The sequence below is a fragment of the Homalodisca vitripennis genome, chromosome X, assembly GCF_021130785.1.
Source record: "Homalodisca vitripennis isolate AUS2020 chromosome X, UT_GWSS_2.1, whole genome shotgun sequence".
In the NCBI taxonomy this organism is placed as follows: domain Eukaryota; kingdom Metazoa; phylum Arthropoda; class Insecta; order Hemiptera; family Cicadellidae; genus Homalodisca; species Homalodisca vitripennis.
This window is the reverse complement of record NC_060215.1, coordinates 63,822,444-63,840,730: the sequence shown is the minus strand read 5'-3', so window position 1 is coordinate 63,840,730 and position 18,287 is coordinate 63,822,444. Positions and strand designations below refer to the sequence as shown.

Genomic DNA, 18,287 nt, shown 5'->3' with positions numbered 1-18,287 from the left:
AAGAGAAAAATGTGCATGCTAAATAATAAATATTTAGTACATTTTAAAGACAGTGTCCCAGAACTCTTTACTAACCTTTTCAGGTATTACTCCTGGATCAAACAGCGATCATATTATATCTTAGAAACTCAATATGTACCCAAAAAGTGACCATTTTGTTTTATTATTAAATAGTACCAATTTGAGATTAGCTTTTTGTATTAAGTTTAAACATTGTTAGCTTTATAACTCTACAACCGAGTTAGAGAAAAATCATAATTTTTTACATACTTTATTTTAAATATTACGCCTTTCTGAAAATTTTAAACGTAAATATCTAAAATTCCTCATATTATAAAGGAGTTACTGTAATTATATTATATATTTTTTAATTCAAAAACCAACTATAGCAAATTTAAGAAAATCTGGTTAAACAAATAAAATATTTCACTTTGAAATAAAGACAAGTACTAAACTCAACTGTCATTATGTGACAGCATTTTTCGTAAGACATCTATCATCTGTTTAAATTTTATCAGCTGATTACAGCATTAACATTTTAGTACTGTTATCCCAATATCCTTTCCTATTGTACGGTTTAGGTTTTTTTTTGATTAAAACATAGTTAGATAAACTGTGAATATTATTTTTTAAATAACCTCTTTATTTACGTAGGACTTTTAACGAATGTTACATATATTTTATATTAGAACAGAGTAAACAATATATTTTTTAATTAAAAGAACAATTTCCGCTGGTGAAAAGTTTCTGTCCAATACAAAAAACAAGTGGTTTTCAATATTCTCACCGCCAGTTTGATTGCACATCTTGAACAGTGTCACTAGAGTTAGTCTAACACTTTTAAATTAAATTTTTACCAATCGTATGTAAAATAAAATTGTTATTTTTGAAGATTTCTTACAACATTACTTCCCTTTTTATAAACCAATTTTCTTAAATTTTGCCGCGCCTGATCTATAATTAAATTGATTAACTAAAATGTAATAACTGTGGCTTGTTCATATATGTTTAAGCATTTAAGCTAAAAGTATTTAATAAGTTGGCATTAAAAAAAATAAACCTTGTAAAAATCTTTATAATTTTCAGAATTTGGATTTTAGGTTATAAATAAATAGACAAAATTTCCGTTCTCGAATAAAATATTTGCTAAGTGAAAAAAATGACGGCTGTTTGGGTAATTATTGATATTCTGAAAATTTGAATTTTATTTTACTTTGATCTAAGAATAATACCTGAAAAGGTTAGTAGAGTGTTCAGGGACACCCTTTATGTTTATATACAGGGTGTCACAAACTTCTGTTACTGATATTACTTATCATGTCAAATTAAAAAAATATCCTATAAACGTAGATCGAGAAATATGTCGTTAGCTGCTAACCACCATTTGTAACTTTTACTTTTTAATTAATATATCTAGAACTATTTAAGCTACAGATAGCAAATATTGAAAATACGAAAGCCGAAAGAGAGAAAGAAACAGCTAATACTTCTCAACTGTGACATGTTTGTTACTTTTGGCTTGTGGAACCAATATTTTGTACCTTTCCTCTAATTTATTAATACCGATGTGTAAAATTGATATATGTAGCTTTACTAATTCTAGATATATTAATGTTTTAATCAAAAACACAAAATGGTAGCTGGCGGCAAACTATACATTTTCCAATAGGGCATTTTTGTGTTGAATGAATATTATCAGCTACAGAAGATTTTGAACACCTTTTTTGCACATCCTATATGTGTGTGTGTGTGTGTGTGTGTGTGTGTGTGTGTGTGTGTGTGTGTGTGTGTGTGTGTGTGTGTGTGTGTGTGTGTGTGTGTACAGGCCTATACCCTGTACAGAACAGCACAGAGGGTCTGATCAAGGCCACACTAGTATCCCTAGTGTGGGATTCTAGTGTATCCTTGGTCTGATTCGACCATCAGTGACTGATGGCCGAAGTCATTATTGTCAGCCCGATATGAACAATGATTCAATAACACAATAATTTGACCTATAATTAATTTATGATTCTGTTTAATTCATCATCAGGAAAAGACGTCATTCCTTGTTATAACATGTTATGATTTATAACAATCATAAGAATTGTTTTGTTGTGTGACTCTACAAGTTCAGTGGTTAAAGTAACATAGAACAATTTTATTTTGGGGGCAGATAATAGAATTTAGCTAAATAGTCTACAAGTATACGTATTTTAAAAGTGCAAAGCTGTTGCTTATAGATTTTAGTTTTACTAAAAATAAAAAGTATACATAGGATTTGTAAATGAACACACTTATTTGTCAAAAAGAAGTATTTTAGTTACAAAAAATATTAAACTAATTTTAGATTATCTATTTAACACTTTTAAAGTAAAACTGTGTCACTGAAACGCAGTATTGTATGGAAAGCGTTCAATTTTACATTGCATTAGCTCATTGTGTCTATTGTTCAGCGGCGAACACCGCGTTTTCTTATACTTCATTAAATAATTTATTTTCGGATATTTTATGTCGATAGAAATGAATAAATAGTCTATTTACTATTAATGAATTAAAAACATGAAATTAACGTATTGTTAACCTTATTTTAAGCGTGGTTATTGAAAAGTAAAACTGCAACGGTTATAATAGATACTTTCCAAAAATTCATTGTCTTAAAATACTGCGTCTTTGAAATATATAGGGTTTTAATAAATGTCTGGAAGGGTTCAATATTTTATTTTATAAATTAATCACAAATTATTTGAATAACGTACTACGACGTACATAACTACATTCATAAATACTACTAATCTAAGCATACTTTTTAAGTAACTATCAATTTCTTATCACATGGTGGGGACATGTTGTAGGGATACAAAAATGCCAAAACCCAAACAAAAAAGGTTCACTCTAACTAGAGTATTTTTTTATCGGTATTCTACAATTAATTCCCAATTAATAAACATTCCTACTAATTGAGAATTGTTCTTTACAAAACTTTAACGTGCATAATATTTTTGAAATAAATACAATTTTTCTGCCTAACAATATTCAATCAGTATTCAATCAGTCAGGGAAATGTCTTGATGAGTACTTCAAGGGCATATGAGCACTACTGATTTGTGTAACTGAATACAAATTTTCGCCATTTTGGCTAGAGTCAACCTTAAAAGACCTGGTTCATTTCATATATATTTTTTTTTTTACAAATAAATTTCATTACAACTCGATATATGCTTTCATTCAAGATTTTCTTCTTACTTCTCGTAGCACGCCACACACATATGATTAAAAAAACAGGTAGTTACTAAAAATGCAGGATTTTTTTAGGTAGTCAATGTATAGACAGTTTTATTGATTTGCCTATATGATTAGAAAATAATAAAGCGTTCTTTCCGATCACATTATGCGGGATAATCATAACAGTTAGTTCTTATTGATAATTGGGAGGTGTTAAAGGGAAATGTGGAGGATTTTTGTAAGTTAATTGTGCCTAATTATTGGCATATAACGTTATTGGGTATTACCCCAACTCAGAAATTTCAAATTCAGCTCCATCTATGTAACTAGTTTTTATAATTATTTTCGTTATTGATATACTTTATTTGGAGTCATATTTCAAGTACCTATCTATCCGCAGGATATCTAAGGAAAGAAATTACTCTATATTTAAAATTTTATAGGCAATCTTACTGAAGCCTATTACTACGGAACACGTGGTGCAGGGTACTCATACCTTGTAGTACTAAAACCAGTATATATATATATATATATAAGGATGGTGATATTTGTCTATAGTTGGGCAGAAATTTTATTACACTTCTGCACTTTTTAGTGTACAGTGACATAACTTTCTCCTCTACAATAACAGCTTGACATACACGTATGTCTACGGATAGTGGGGATAGTTTAATCGGTAGAGATACATAGCATACATCTGCAAATTAGGAAAGGACTTTCTCTGGTACACCATTCTTTGCAGAAAATAAGGATGCATAGTATTATTAGTTTTATTACCGATACTGAGCACCACAATATCAAGTAGAGCAGGTCAAAAAAGAAGATTGGTAGGATAAAATTGGAGGCTACAAATTTAAACTTTTAAATACATTTTCTTACAAGCCTCCACGGAAGTGATGCTATCGTAGTACAAATGTCTGTCTTCAAGTATTTTGTTATTATTTCAACATGTGTACCAAAATGCACAAAATAAGCGATATAATGACCATGCATGTAACGACACATCAGATGACTGTGAAATGAATAAAATGACTCCTGATAAATGAATAAAGACCTACAAATTTTAATGTTCCTAACAATCTTGAAATATCGTCAAAGTATGCTTTCTACATTGATCAATGAGATATTTAATTACGAAATTTCTTCTAAATATTACTTGTATTCCTGTTAAGTACAACCCTTTGACAAGAACTGCAACACCTTCTAGAAATGGTTATATCTATATTGATGACTACGTTTTAAGTTTTTAAGCCACAGTTGACCATTCTACTATTTTCACACAAATATATATTTTCTACTGACCAAGAGTCTCCTATACCATTGCCTGGTAGATTTTATGTTGTATAAAATAATGATCAGTGATCTATCCTTACATGTTTATGTATCATTCCTAATTGGTTGATAAATACCGTATATAACAAAGAAGATTTAGGAGTTGAGTATCGGAGAGTACGTTGAAACATTTATTGCACCATAGTACACTCTCTTATTACTATGTATGGGTAATAAAAGGACAGCTCAGAATTGTCACGGAAGATGGAACACCTTGACATTGACGAAAAGGTAAATATTAAAGTTATCTGTAGCAGGAAAAGTAGAGAACAAAAAAGGCATATGAAACTTGATAAACATGTCTTTAAAATCACGAGCGATTCAAGTCAATGACTTTTCAATAAATTTATATTATTTACATTTTTTTGCTCGTTTAACATAATGGACGATTGTGGGTAGGAGTGCACAAAATTTGCATGTCTTCTTCTATGAACTAGGAAAGTGAATTTTCTTACTTGGAGAATATCATATATATATATATATATATATATATATATATATATATATATATATTATATTATTATATATATAATTATATTTATATAATTATAAATATATATATATATATTTTTTTAATTATATATTAATAAAAATATATTTATAAATATATTACTTTTATCATTCAATTATTCAATGAACTCATAGAGTTGCAGTTGAGTAGAGGTACATAAGGAGGAGGCAGAAAGTGTATTCCTGGACGTTGCAATACTTGTTTTGTTATATGGCTTTCTTGTCTTGTACATAAAATTATAAGGAGAAAGTAATGATGTTGGCCAAATTTTAGGGGCTGGATTCGTTTGATATTGCCACAGGGTAAGCAATCACGCATGCCTTAATTATAAGCAACTCGGTGTCAGGTGACCTTTGTAAACCCCGCTCAAGCGCTTCCACATTTTAACATCAATTTATCTTGAATGGTCCTTACTCTGACGGGTCCCTTTTGAAAGGAAGTGCTTCTTCAAATGATCTATCTTGAGATCAAGTCAGATTTTACTGCAATCGCCGGATACATAATTATTCGTTATCTTAATTTTTTACCCTTTGGACTGATATATTATGTCTAAAATATTTGAAAGCTCTTTTAAAATTCGAAAATTTTTTTATAGATTTTCACCGTGGCTAAAAATTTAGGTAAGGTTGCTTACTGTATATGCAATGTAAGTCTGGTTTAATAATTACATATATTATTAATTATGTTTTGTTTTAATTAACACAGTTTTCATTACAGACGTGGCCGCTTATATCGAGAATCAATAGCACTACACACATTTAACATATTCTTAGTTTAATCCAGTCCTGTAGTAATCTGTATGACGATACAATCGAAAGTTTAAATATATGTTTAGTTGAACAATGTAGGTAAGCTGGATTGTACTTATTCAAACTGAGTTTAGGATTTAACTGATGAAAACTGTGTTAAAGTCTTTATGACGGTGGTATTCAGTATATGGGTGAAAATGCATATACATTTTGGGCATGGAAGTTAAGAAAGGGGCAGGTCTAGGATGCCTTTAATAATGACGGAAACTTTTCAGGTAAATCTGTACCCGGATAATTTTTTACATGAAGGACCAGAGGTCTGAGTTTTGCCGCTATATTACCCAATATTATCCCATTATCTGCTAACTTTCCAATAACTATTGTACTTTTAATCATGTAAGTACTCTGTTTGCTTTCCAAATAAATAAAGCTCATGCAGTAACAGTTTATGGAATATCTCTCGCTTGGTATTATATTGCCTAAGTCTAGTTATTACGTTAGGCATTATTGCTATTTTATCATTTACGTGAAGTTACTATATATTGTTATTTAATTGTATTTGTTCGACTCTCCACATACATGAGTCAATGGAGTATTTTGTGATTGTACATTCAGGAGATGATTTCCTACTTTGGTGAAATCACTGAGAGATTGTGTATATTACGTGTTTACTTTAACATTAGGCTAGTGATACCAAACCAATTATCAAGCTGGGTTCCCCATTGCGGCAGGAAGGCCTATTTTATTACTGAAGAGAAAGCTATGAACCAGCCTCCTTGTGGCCTCCTTGATTATTATTTGTCTTATTTAGGTTCATAATTTGTACAATTAGTATTAATAGTGCATCAAGGCAGGTGTGGAAGACATATTATTGAGAGCGATTACGAATGCATTGCCTCCAGTCTTCACGGATGACCGGGTTCACCAGAATAAGATACGAGTCTTTCAAGTACTAAACTTTATGTCAGAGTAAAGGTTTAATTTTTACATCGCAGATGAGCTGACAGGATATTGTGGGGATGACGTAGTTTCATACTGTCTTGAAAAACGTAGACCATTTAAATAGTATCAGTTTCTCCTGGTTTGAAATCTTTGTTGAAACACGAAGACATTACATTTAATACACTTTCCTCTTTGTTTATTTTATTTAAATTCCTTATACCCTACTTATGATTATGGATAGGAAAATAATTCAGATTAGATAGTTATAATGGAGAGATGGAATATAAAGGTGTAAATTTATCGACTTAAGAACTGATATACATGTTCTTAAAATTATAAAATTATACATAATTTCAAATAAGTCCGTAAATTATAAAATCATAAATATTTTATGATTAAATGCTATTATAAGCAGCTTTGTAGTTCCATTAAGATTTGAACAAAGTGCACCAAGTTCTAAACGCATAAAATGTTACGATCTTGCATAGCATGAAAGGTTCTACAATGAACTCATAACAATGAGGCACGTGGACTAAAATTACTTGATTATATTCGGAGATATACTTAATGAATCTATAGCTCTTCGGCAAATTTATCTGAGCAATTAGGGCTGATAGGAGAAATTTCTTTCCACAATAGTAAAAGTATAATTAATTTTAAAGGCTGATTTTACTAAAAATACTCTAATACGTATTTTACCTCATTTACTTTAATGACTTTAAACCAACAAAACCAGATCTCTGTGTTCAGCAAAATAATTCCTAAATATCATCTCTTATCATCCTGAATATGGCAAGATAAAGATTTGTAATCGACATGCTGCGGTCTAAATGTCCAAAGTATTGCAAGCTGAAGAATATAAAAGTAAAAGAAGTAGAGAATAAAACTTAAATCTGGAATAGCGAAAGTTGATATCGTTAAATGAAATCTGAAATTATGAAAAACATCTGAAACCTTTATACTCATTAATTTAGAACTGTCGACTAACGACTCAACGTTAGAATTTTTCTAACAACTTAATTAAAATTAACATTAGACAAAAATACTTTTAATGATACTACGACTCAAACTTCTTTATACATAATTTTACAAGTAATTTACACATATAAGAAATTACAATTACAATACCGTTATAATACATAAAAGGCTCTATAAAAAGTAATAAACTATAAACTAAAGTTGAAATATAACAAAAAAAAAACATTATTCTCAATCCATTACAGTTTTTACATTTCAAGGCCTACGAGTTTATATAACGTTATCTTCACAAAGAATAATTTAGAAACACGACACCTTCGTCATGAAAAAGTCCAACAACGTATTTTTTCATTTGAAATCTTAATTTTTTTAGTCAATTTGGTATCCGTAAGTGAGATCTGCTATCCTATTAGAGTTAAAGCTTTCAGTAATCCGATATTATGTTCAGCAGTACCTTTTTAAATTAGGTCTAAAGATTTTTCGTATGTATATATATATATATATATATATATATATATATATATATATATATATATATATATATATATATTTGTTTTGTACTATTCCTCTTTATAATAACGGTTTGGTTAAATATATTTTTAATATCAACTAAAATTTATTTGTTATAAGATTAATGAATCTGGTTGTCATGTTTATTAAGAAACTATCATCATTGCAAATAAGCAGTCAATATATCTATGTACAAAATCTTCCAACTTTAACTTTATAAGTCCATAATCATGATTTTGAAGACATTCTTTAGGGATATAATCATTAGCGTTGTTCAATAAAAATATTTGTTTTCTTAGAATAAAGTTTTTAATATAAATGAAAAGAGTAAACTAAATTAAAATATTATAAGAGTTTGGAAAAAAGGTGTTATCGTAGAGTAAGTGCCGTATATAATATTTTTGTGTAACAATATTCAGTTCAACAAACCAATTTTTTTATAACTAACTACTATGGAGGCTTTACTTGAATCATACAAGAAAAGTTTGTTTGAACGTAGACGCCAAGTCACGTGGCAACAAAACGACGTAACTTGGAAGAAGTTACAAAGTGTAGTCTAGTTACTGAGACACATGTACAAGGGTTGTTTACTGTCTACTATTTTGTAATTTTTATACAGAGTCTCAACTAGTTATCTCAATATTAGATCATGTTAGTGGCATAAACTACTTGGGGACGTAGACACCCAATTTAAGTGCCAATAACATGCATTCTGATGTCCCTTTTCACAACTTATTAAATTTCTTCGTCAGTATCAAATAGCCTCTATTTACCAACTCAGTAAGTAGAAGAAAAAGCAGAAGCCCTCTCGTCACGTAACACGCCGTTGTGGGGATTAAATGTAACTACGAGGGGTGTTCAATAAAGACTGACAGTACTCTTTTAATACCTTTTAATATAAAAGTTTAGATTTATCCCTTGTATCTCCTTATAAGTAGTCGCCATTTAAAGCCACACGCTTGTTCCACCGTTTCTGCCACTCCTTGAAGACGTGTTCAAAGCCCTCCTTAGACAGAACCTTCAAAATCGCTTCTAAAGTCTTATATAGCAGCAGTAGCAGTTGAAAAACGCCTGCCTTTGAGCTCCTTTTTGGCTTGAGGATAAAGAAAAAGTCATTTGGAGCAAACTCAGATCTGTAGGGTGGATGTGTCAAAGTTTCGATTTCTTTTTTTGCTAGAAACTGAAACACAGTATTGGCAACGTGGGGGCGAGCATTGTAGTGATGGAGTTTCCAGCGTCCGACGAGGTCTGGCCGCTTTTTGGGGTGTGATCTTTGATTAGTTGCTTCAATACTAAAATTTAGAACTCCCCATTAATTGTCTGACCCTGTGGTACAGTATGGGTGTACACTATACCACGATAATCAAAGAGTGTAATCACCATTGCATTTTCAGCAGACCTTTGAGCATGAGTTTTTTTTTGCGTCGGTCGACCTTTTTCCACCAACTCTGTACTCTGTTGTTTTGTTGCAGGATCATAACAGTAAATCCAACTTTCATCAGCAGTAATAATTTTTTTCCACCATGTATCACCTTCTCGACGCACGCACTGTAACCAAAGTTGGTAAATTTCAACGCGATTTTGTTTCTGAACTGGTGTTAACAGACGTGGTATCCAACGAGCACACACACGTGACATATTCAAATAATTATGCATGAGTGTATGGACACTGTCAATTTACATATCGAGCATTATATCAAGCAGTCTAATAGTAAAATATGGGTCAGTGTGAATCATAAAACCCCCTGTGTTGATTGTTCCTTCGGTAAGAGCAGAAACAGGGGCGCCAGGCCCACCTTCCAATTCACATGATTCCAGTCCATTTTTAAAGTCTTTATGCTACCTAAAACAGGTTCTTTCCCTCATTGCATCAATACAACACTTTTTTCAAGTCGCTGTAAGTATCCGTAGCACTTTTCCTTAGTTTTTACACAAAACTTTATCGCATATTTTTGCTCACGAAAATCAGCCATAGTAAACTTCAGAGGCAAAAATGTGTACCTGTTTATTAATCAGTTGCCCAGACAACAATAATTATGTAATAATGTTAACAGCTGATTTGGCTGCTAATATTTGCCAACTTGCCAACTTGAAAAAAAACGAATTATTATACTTTGTTTGTTTACATGTACGCTACCGTCAGTGTTTATTGAACACCCCTTGTATAAATTACTTATATCAAATTAACTAGCACACCTTACAGTTTATAATGCATATTACTTGACCTAATATTTTTCATTAGAATGTTATCTTCCTCTGGTCAGTTGCATCATTACTGAAAAATGTTTGGCGTGAAAGCGTCGACTTAAGCTCACTTAAATACAACCCTCATAATGAGCCCGGAACTACAAATTGGGGAAAACTTTAGAAGGAATCGTGAGCCACACTGTCATATAAACCAAAGATGCCAAAAGCTGGATTTACCGAAGTCAGAAAGATGTTCCATACTGGTTGGAGGATCCAGAGACCGATAGGCTCATGGATGGGAATATTGGAAAAGGGGAATTTGAGTTTAGGAGACATAGCGGACTCAGGGTTTGACAATTTCAAGAATTAGAGAGACAAGATATCAAGTCCATACGAGATATTATTGAATAAATTACAACTAGATTACAAGATTACAATGTCACTATTTCATGTTACATAAAATTATAGAGATAAGAACTTTTCCGAAAGCAGAATATTCTCCCAAGACGACGTATTATTTTATTTGGCGTACTAAGCTACGACTCAGAGTATATCTAATTGGTTCACCTCCCATAACACCAAAACCAAACGGAACCATTACACCTAGCACTAACAATACAATTTTAGATGAAACAATCCATTTGATATTTTGAATAGAATGTTAGCTTCTACAAGGTTTCGGATACTTTTCCAATGCGAATATATAACGACCACACTTATATTAGTGCACAATAATAAAGATATCTCTTATACTTGCGCACTTATTAGATTTTGTAAATGTATACCATACAAACCAAAATATTGTTCAAAATTTTACCAGTATGTTTAAATATTCAAAAACTCTCGGTTTTTAGTGATAGTAAAAGCTGATAATTGTCTTCAAATTATTGTCAAAATGTATGAAATAATCAATATACTGTTATATTCAACTAAGAACAGCCTTTATTTGCTAATTGCTGATTAACCATCATTCACCTGCTAACAGATCATAAACCCCATTAATGTTATATTTACGTTAATCTAGCCATTGAAACCGTGACCCTCATCTCATTAGGATTCCGCTTATCTACTAAACAATGTTAAACTTTAATACAACTTGTTGACACTTATTGAATCTACTGCACACTATAGTCGCAATTCACTCCTGTTCAAAACCAGTCCAAAACTCTATCACATTGACACTTGAGCATGAGAAGACATTTATGTAAATTTGACACCCCTGATTTAAATTTAAACGTTTTAAAGGCAATGTTTACCAAACACGAACTATTTATCGGAAAAAATGCTAATTTTAGATTATCTGAAGCTGACAGTTTATGAAGGTAACATGATTTTTTCTGCACATTTGCCGTCGTTCAGTGATACAAGAAAGCAGTAACAGTACGTTTCGATATCTGCAATCTGATCTCTTCTTCAGGTAATAACTAACCTGAACACATAATTACAAACTATGTTAAAAGTAAACAAATCATACCAGTGCGTTCTGACAATCGTAAGTCAGGAATCACAACCACCATGTTGTTTGTCAACTTCACTGACTCTATAAACATACACATAATAAAAAACTATACACAACACTAATCATTAAAACTGAACTACAGAATATATGTCACAAATCGTCTTCACTCGTCTACTGACCACCTACGACTCTCGCAGTCACAATGCTTTGGTAAGATTTGTTTATTTTAACCTAGTTTGTAATAATGTATTAGGTTAGTTCTTTACCTGAAGAAGAGATCAGATTGCAGATCTCGAAACGTAGTGTTACTGATTTCTTGTTTCACTGAACGATGGCAAATGTCCGGAAAAATCCTGTTTCCTTCACAATCCTTCCATCGTCAAAAATAACCTTCAAACAAAGAAAACCAATTTTCTGAAATTTTGCCGCGTCTGATTTGTAATTAAATTGTTTAACTAAAATGTAATAACTGTGGCTTTTTCATATATGTTTCAGTATTTAAGCTAAAAGTATTTAATAAATTGGTATTAAAAAATAAATCTTGTAAAAATCATTATGATTTTCAGAATTTGGATTTTAGGTTATAAATAAATAGACAAAATTCCCGTTCTCGAATAAAACATTTGCTAAGTGAAAAAAATGACGGCTGTTCGGGTAATTATTGATATTCTGAAAATTTGAATTTTATTTTACTTTGATCTAAGAATAATACCTGAAAAGGTTAGTAGAGTGTTCAGAGACACCCTGTATGTTTATATACAGAGTGTCACAAACTTCTGTTACTGATATTACTTATCATGTCAAATTTAAAAAATGTCCTATAAACGTAGATCGAGAAATATGTCGTTAGCCGCTAACCACCATTTTTAATCTTTACTGCTGTAGCTCATACTGTTTATCATGATCGTTATCCATATTTTGAGAACGTGTCTGAAGACATAGGAGTTGAAATATAGTCCGTATTTCGAATTCCAACAAATAATCAAAATAAGAGATACATTTCTTAGCATTGGACCCCTTCATTGATTGACTGCTGAATAGAAGCATCAACGTCTGAATATTGAAACCTCGTGAAACAAAGATTAGAATGTTCTGTGATTTTTCGCTCGTGCATTATACTGGTGTTGACATGAGACTGGCTTTGTTAATTATACTCTAGGCTCTATAGAAAGGCGGGGAAAGTCTTCATTCGTCTATGCCTGTATTACTCCAACCCTCGAGTGGTTTAAGAATAAGGCATACGGGTAACTGTAATGAATAACTGTAAATAAAATCTGTCAAAATAGATGTTTGAATAATAAAAATCCCGATATAATATAGTACTGAAGGACTTGGCAAAACGTAAAAGTGTTAGTTACATATAAACTTCCTGTTTATAGTCCTGTTGATGGGCTGAGTGAGCTTTTCCTTTTGTCCTCTCTAGGAATCTCTGAGAGATCAAAGTTTTTTCCTTATTCACCAGGTTTCAAGTTTCTAGGATCGTTCTATCAAAGTTATGGCACAAACGATCAGACAGACAGACTGCCCTTGGGCCTTTTAACCCCAAATCAATAGCAATATTCCTTTGACCAAGACAGACACAACTACCAAGTTTTAGGCCTTTTGAAATTGTTGTATCAAAATTTATCGAACAGACTGAAAAATGGACTATACGATTTTAATAGTGTTGGGTTTTACATAAATAGGGTGTGTTAGTTACAGAAGAGCCTCCTTATAATCATAATAAGTTAGTTTAGGTTCTATGCATTTTGTTGAAGTCAATTCATATAATATTAATAAAAATCGTATTTTTTACATCACCAAATAAAGGGAACTCCAATTGGCTGTTCGTAGCATGCCATGCACATATTTTCCTGTAATAAAACATTACTTTAGTAAGATTGCACAATGTATTTATTCATGTTTTAGGTACATAGATCGACCACCAGGTTCCATCTACAATATTATGGTCGTGGCTTATAACAACGGAGAAAGCGAGTATATAGACATCGCCATCCATGTCACAGAATACAACAAGTACGCCCCTGTGTTTCGCTCTTCCAACTATAAGTAAGTAACTTTAAACTGTCTTGTCTTAGCGTTTTACTGTTGACGATTGTGTATTTATCATCTATTGATCTAAACTCATATCAAACTTTAAATATTTGAGTTTTCAAAAATTGTTGTCCTATTATAATTCTACAACACTATTAGGATATTTTCCATCGTTACGTATTAAAACAGAATTTAGAAACACATAAACTCAAATGGGATAAAATTTGATTAAGGGTATTTTATAAAAAAAACTATTAAAATGTCTTAACAAAAAATTAATGGTAACCCTTTTTAATTAAAACTTTAATTTGAAATTGTTACTTTCTTTAAGTTTGTTTAGGCCACTGTTGTGAATGACAAAGCTTTAAGTTTTATTTATTCTAAATATATAGTCATCACAGCTCAGAAACCCCAAATATACTTGTAATAAAGTTAAAATTTACACAATTTACTTGTCAATGTTTTTAAGACTAATAATAGTTTTCTATTCGAATAAAATCATGTTGTACTACTTTGTGTATTTAAACAAACTTTACTGTATGTACCATTACATTTGTTTTGTAACATTTTGACGGAAATGGTGCACCAAAAACTAAGCAGTAGTTAAGAAATTAGGGATTGTGTGATATTTTTGTTAAGCACCATGCAGCATAATCTCTGGTGTTTGAAACCAGTGGTTTACACGTTTTTTCAAACTTTTGATTTTACAGTACTTGCTATCATTTACCAAAGGGTAGTATACAGTAATTTCCCATAAAATATAAATATGATGAATACAGATTATTAAATTATTATTAAATCACAACATTTGTAAAAACTATGAGTATTTTAGTATCATTTAAAGTGTTATCAATTAAATAATCTCACAAATAATTTAATAATAGTTTACAACTTTTTAGCGCAATAAAAAGATTTTGAGAATATTCTTATTAAGTGAATTTAAAAAATACAATATGTAAAGGCTATGAAAACGTACAATAACTCACAGGTGGTAGTGGAAGTAAAATTACTAGAAACAAATTTAGTAAGTGCATACAAATTTGAACACTTAAACTATATTTAGGTAAAAGATTGTGAATTAATATAGCCCAAATATTGACAAGGTTCTTATACTAAAATATATAATTCAGTACCGAATACCTTATTGTGTTATTTTAGAGAAAAATTTATGAGATGTGAATATTGTACATATGTAAGCCTAAGCGTATTGATAAATTAAATAATATTTTTAAGACATACACTATTCACTCATTGCTATAAAGTATTATGTCATAGCCAAGTGTAGATTGTAAGCATTGCTTGATATAGTGCAAATGTCTTGAAACAAATATTGTTGCATTTGGAATAAAAACAGGACACAAGAACACCATTTCAAATCGATGGGTTAAGCACTTTCAGAGATATTTAATAAAGGGTGTTTCAAATAAGGTGCCTCAATTCGATTATGAGATAACAGATTACAGTACAATGGTATGTTAAACATAAAGTAAATATTTTAGGACAGTTTAAGCAAAAGATATTCCGAAATTCGTTGGTCTGGGATTAGATTTTACAGATTTTAAATATATATTAATAGTTTTGGAGGAGACAAAACTTGATCTTTTTTCATATTAAGAATTTCATTTAAAATAGCAGCCAAAACTCCATACAGTTTATATCTGTATATATTCACAATAACGAATGCAGTTTTAAAGATTTAAAGTGTTTAGCTTAAACATACATTAAAATTATATATAAAACCAGCTGTATGAACTGTTGAAAGTTCAACAATCAAACTCTTGACATATGAATATTAGCACATCCTATTCTTAAAAATCCATGAAAACGCTTTAAAATTGTTCTCAGTGGTTAATTTTTCGGAGTAGTTTCACTAATCTAATCCGTTCTCCCACAGTCATTTTGAAATATTTTACGTGAGTCAGCCTATATGATGAAAAATGCTAAATCGTAAACATCCAAATAACGAATTATTCCATAACTAGGTTTACAGAAACCTTTCATCTCATTTTATATAAAAAGAGTAATTTAGAAGCAACATTGTATAAGAAGAATTAGGAGGGTTAAAGCTCAGTAGTGCTTCTTCTCGCTGTCACTGGGTGGATAGGCGAACAATGAACATGTATCTCTTTTTCTCATGTTTCTGACACTAAATCCTAGGATAGAAACATTTAATCATACTGTGCTGTCTACACCTTACCTAGTTTTTGTGTACAATCTTAGGTGAACAATGAAACTTCTTTCGATTTAACCTGAGAAGTTTTATTAGCCACCACTCGTCAGAATCCTTTAAATAATGAGTTGTGAGCATGGCCTTTGTTAATATCATATAACAATAAATAAATATCATAATTTTATTAAGTGATAAAATTGTAAGTTTATTCAATTTCCTAGTTCTAAATTTTAAAAAGATATGCCTTAAGACAACATACTATGTGGCAGAAAAATATAGTCATCAGATCATAAGATCTTACGTGACCTATTCTACAGAAGAAATAATAAACCAGCAGTTAGAGAGTTTTATATACAAAGAGATAGGCTCCAAGGATTGTTTCTGGTTTATTAAAACAGCTGGAAAGATTAGCCACCTAATGGTTCTCTGGCTCTCCACATAGTCTGTATTATCAGTCTGATTTAAATTCACTTTCATCAGATGGTTTTGAAGTGCCATTTATTACAGCTTTAAAGTAAGAAAAGGCTACTCCACAGTCCGGCTTTGGCCTTGTTTAAAAGGCTTATGACCAATATGGCGCCCGATGTTTCACTCCCAGAAATACCTTTGTGACCCAGCTACCAACCAAGGAAAACTTTTTTCCTCTTTACCAAATCTATCAGAGCATTCCTGGATCCTAGTAGTTAGGGTTAGCTGTATTTATTCTAGTTTTAAGTAAATTATTAGTTTGTAAGCTTAATAACTACTACTACAGTTTATTTAGCGTTAATATCTATTGCGTAGTATAAAGACGCTCGTTGGATATAAAATAATATTGAAATATTATCGAATAGAGTTACAATAAATATACGTTATTTTTCAACAGTTCGACTGGAGCGGTTATTGTGAATTACAGAAAAATCTTCAAATTTCGCTCAATAAATTTTACCCCTAAAGTGAATCGTGATTAACATTAAATAAATATGGTGTCAGAATGTACATTTTAATATTTAGAAGGATTTTTTACTTAAATACGGAGAAAACTTATAGTACGTAAATAAGAAAAGATGTCACTTAAACATATTTCATCAACTAAAAAGTAATCTACAGCTATATAAAGATTGTACATGAATGTTAACTAGCATTATTTTGTGTTAAAGTCGAAACCATCAAAAATTAGACTGGAATTATACAGCAATTTTCGTAATTGAATTGCGTCTTTACTGAAATATTTAATAATAAATTCTAAAACTCTATCGTAGTTATATTTTGAGATAATTGGTACTAATTTCTTAAAATACCTGTTTATGTTAACTTTTTTAGTAGAAAATGTTGTACTATTTCACTTCAACTAAAACCATATATTTTCTAATTGAACAATGTAAAGTAAATTCAATTATTCTGACAAACCATACTAAAAATAGGAAACTTGTAATGATATCCAGCAGTTTTTTGGAAGTAGTTTTTTAATAATTAATTGAAGTCACTTTTTTTCCTTTCTGTTGACAGGTAGACTAATACGTTTCATAATAAACGTTTTATTACAGTTTTTATGTTTACATTTAGTACTAGGAAATCCTTGTATTATTTATTTCAACTCGTTAGTTTCCATGTATAGAATAAAAGATGAATAAGAAACATATTAATTTTTTGTTTTTATACGATTGTATCATCCTATTTTAACGTTTAAATTATATCGAATTACAGAGAGGGTTCTTGTGTTTTAGTACTTTTAATACTTTAAATAACATAGAATATTTGAATTTGCTGGGGAAAGGAGGAGAGTAAGCGTAAAATATTTATTTTAATACAGAATTAAAATATGTACTATATTTTAATTTACAAAAATTATTCCATTACAAATGTTTTTGATAATAGATTATTAATAGATTTTAATAATAGTATAATCTTCAAATTAATATTAAAGTGCTGAATTTACTTCCAACATGACATTTCGTGGAAGTATTGAATGTCATAAATCGTGTAACCTCGATTTTAGGTTGTCATCGCGGTTTGAGAACTCAGTTTGACACTTGATTTGCCAAGACATTTCACTCATAATCGACTTCAATTGTCAACCCTAAAGTTGGTTGTCAGTGCCGGGACAATATTGAGCTTTTAAAATTTCCACTGTGGTTATTTATTGGTTTACTTACATTTACAATAAAGTGTTAGTAGTTTTCAAATTGAAGAGCAATAGCAATTAAAGTTTCGTATCGACGTGTAATACAC

The 18,287-nt window shown here is 30.7% G+C and overlaps 1 protein-coding gene across 3 annotated transcripts in view; it reads left to right on the top strand.

Annotated features, from left to right (window-relative positions):
* The window catches only part of LOC124369085 (latrophilin-like protein LAT-2), a 381,707-nt gene that overhangs the window by 221,319 nt on the left and 142,101 nt on the right, over positions 1 to 18,287 (top strand). For all 3 annotated transcript variants that reach the window (XM_046826807.1, XM_046826804.1, XM_046826808.1), the window contains exon 4: positions 13,781 to 13,921. In XM_046826807.1, coding sequence (XP_046682763.1) covers positions 13,781 to 13,921 — 141 coding nt within the window. The remainder of the gene's footprint in view (positions 1 to 13,780; positions 13,922 to 18,287) is intronic.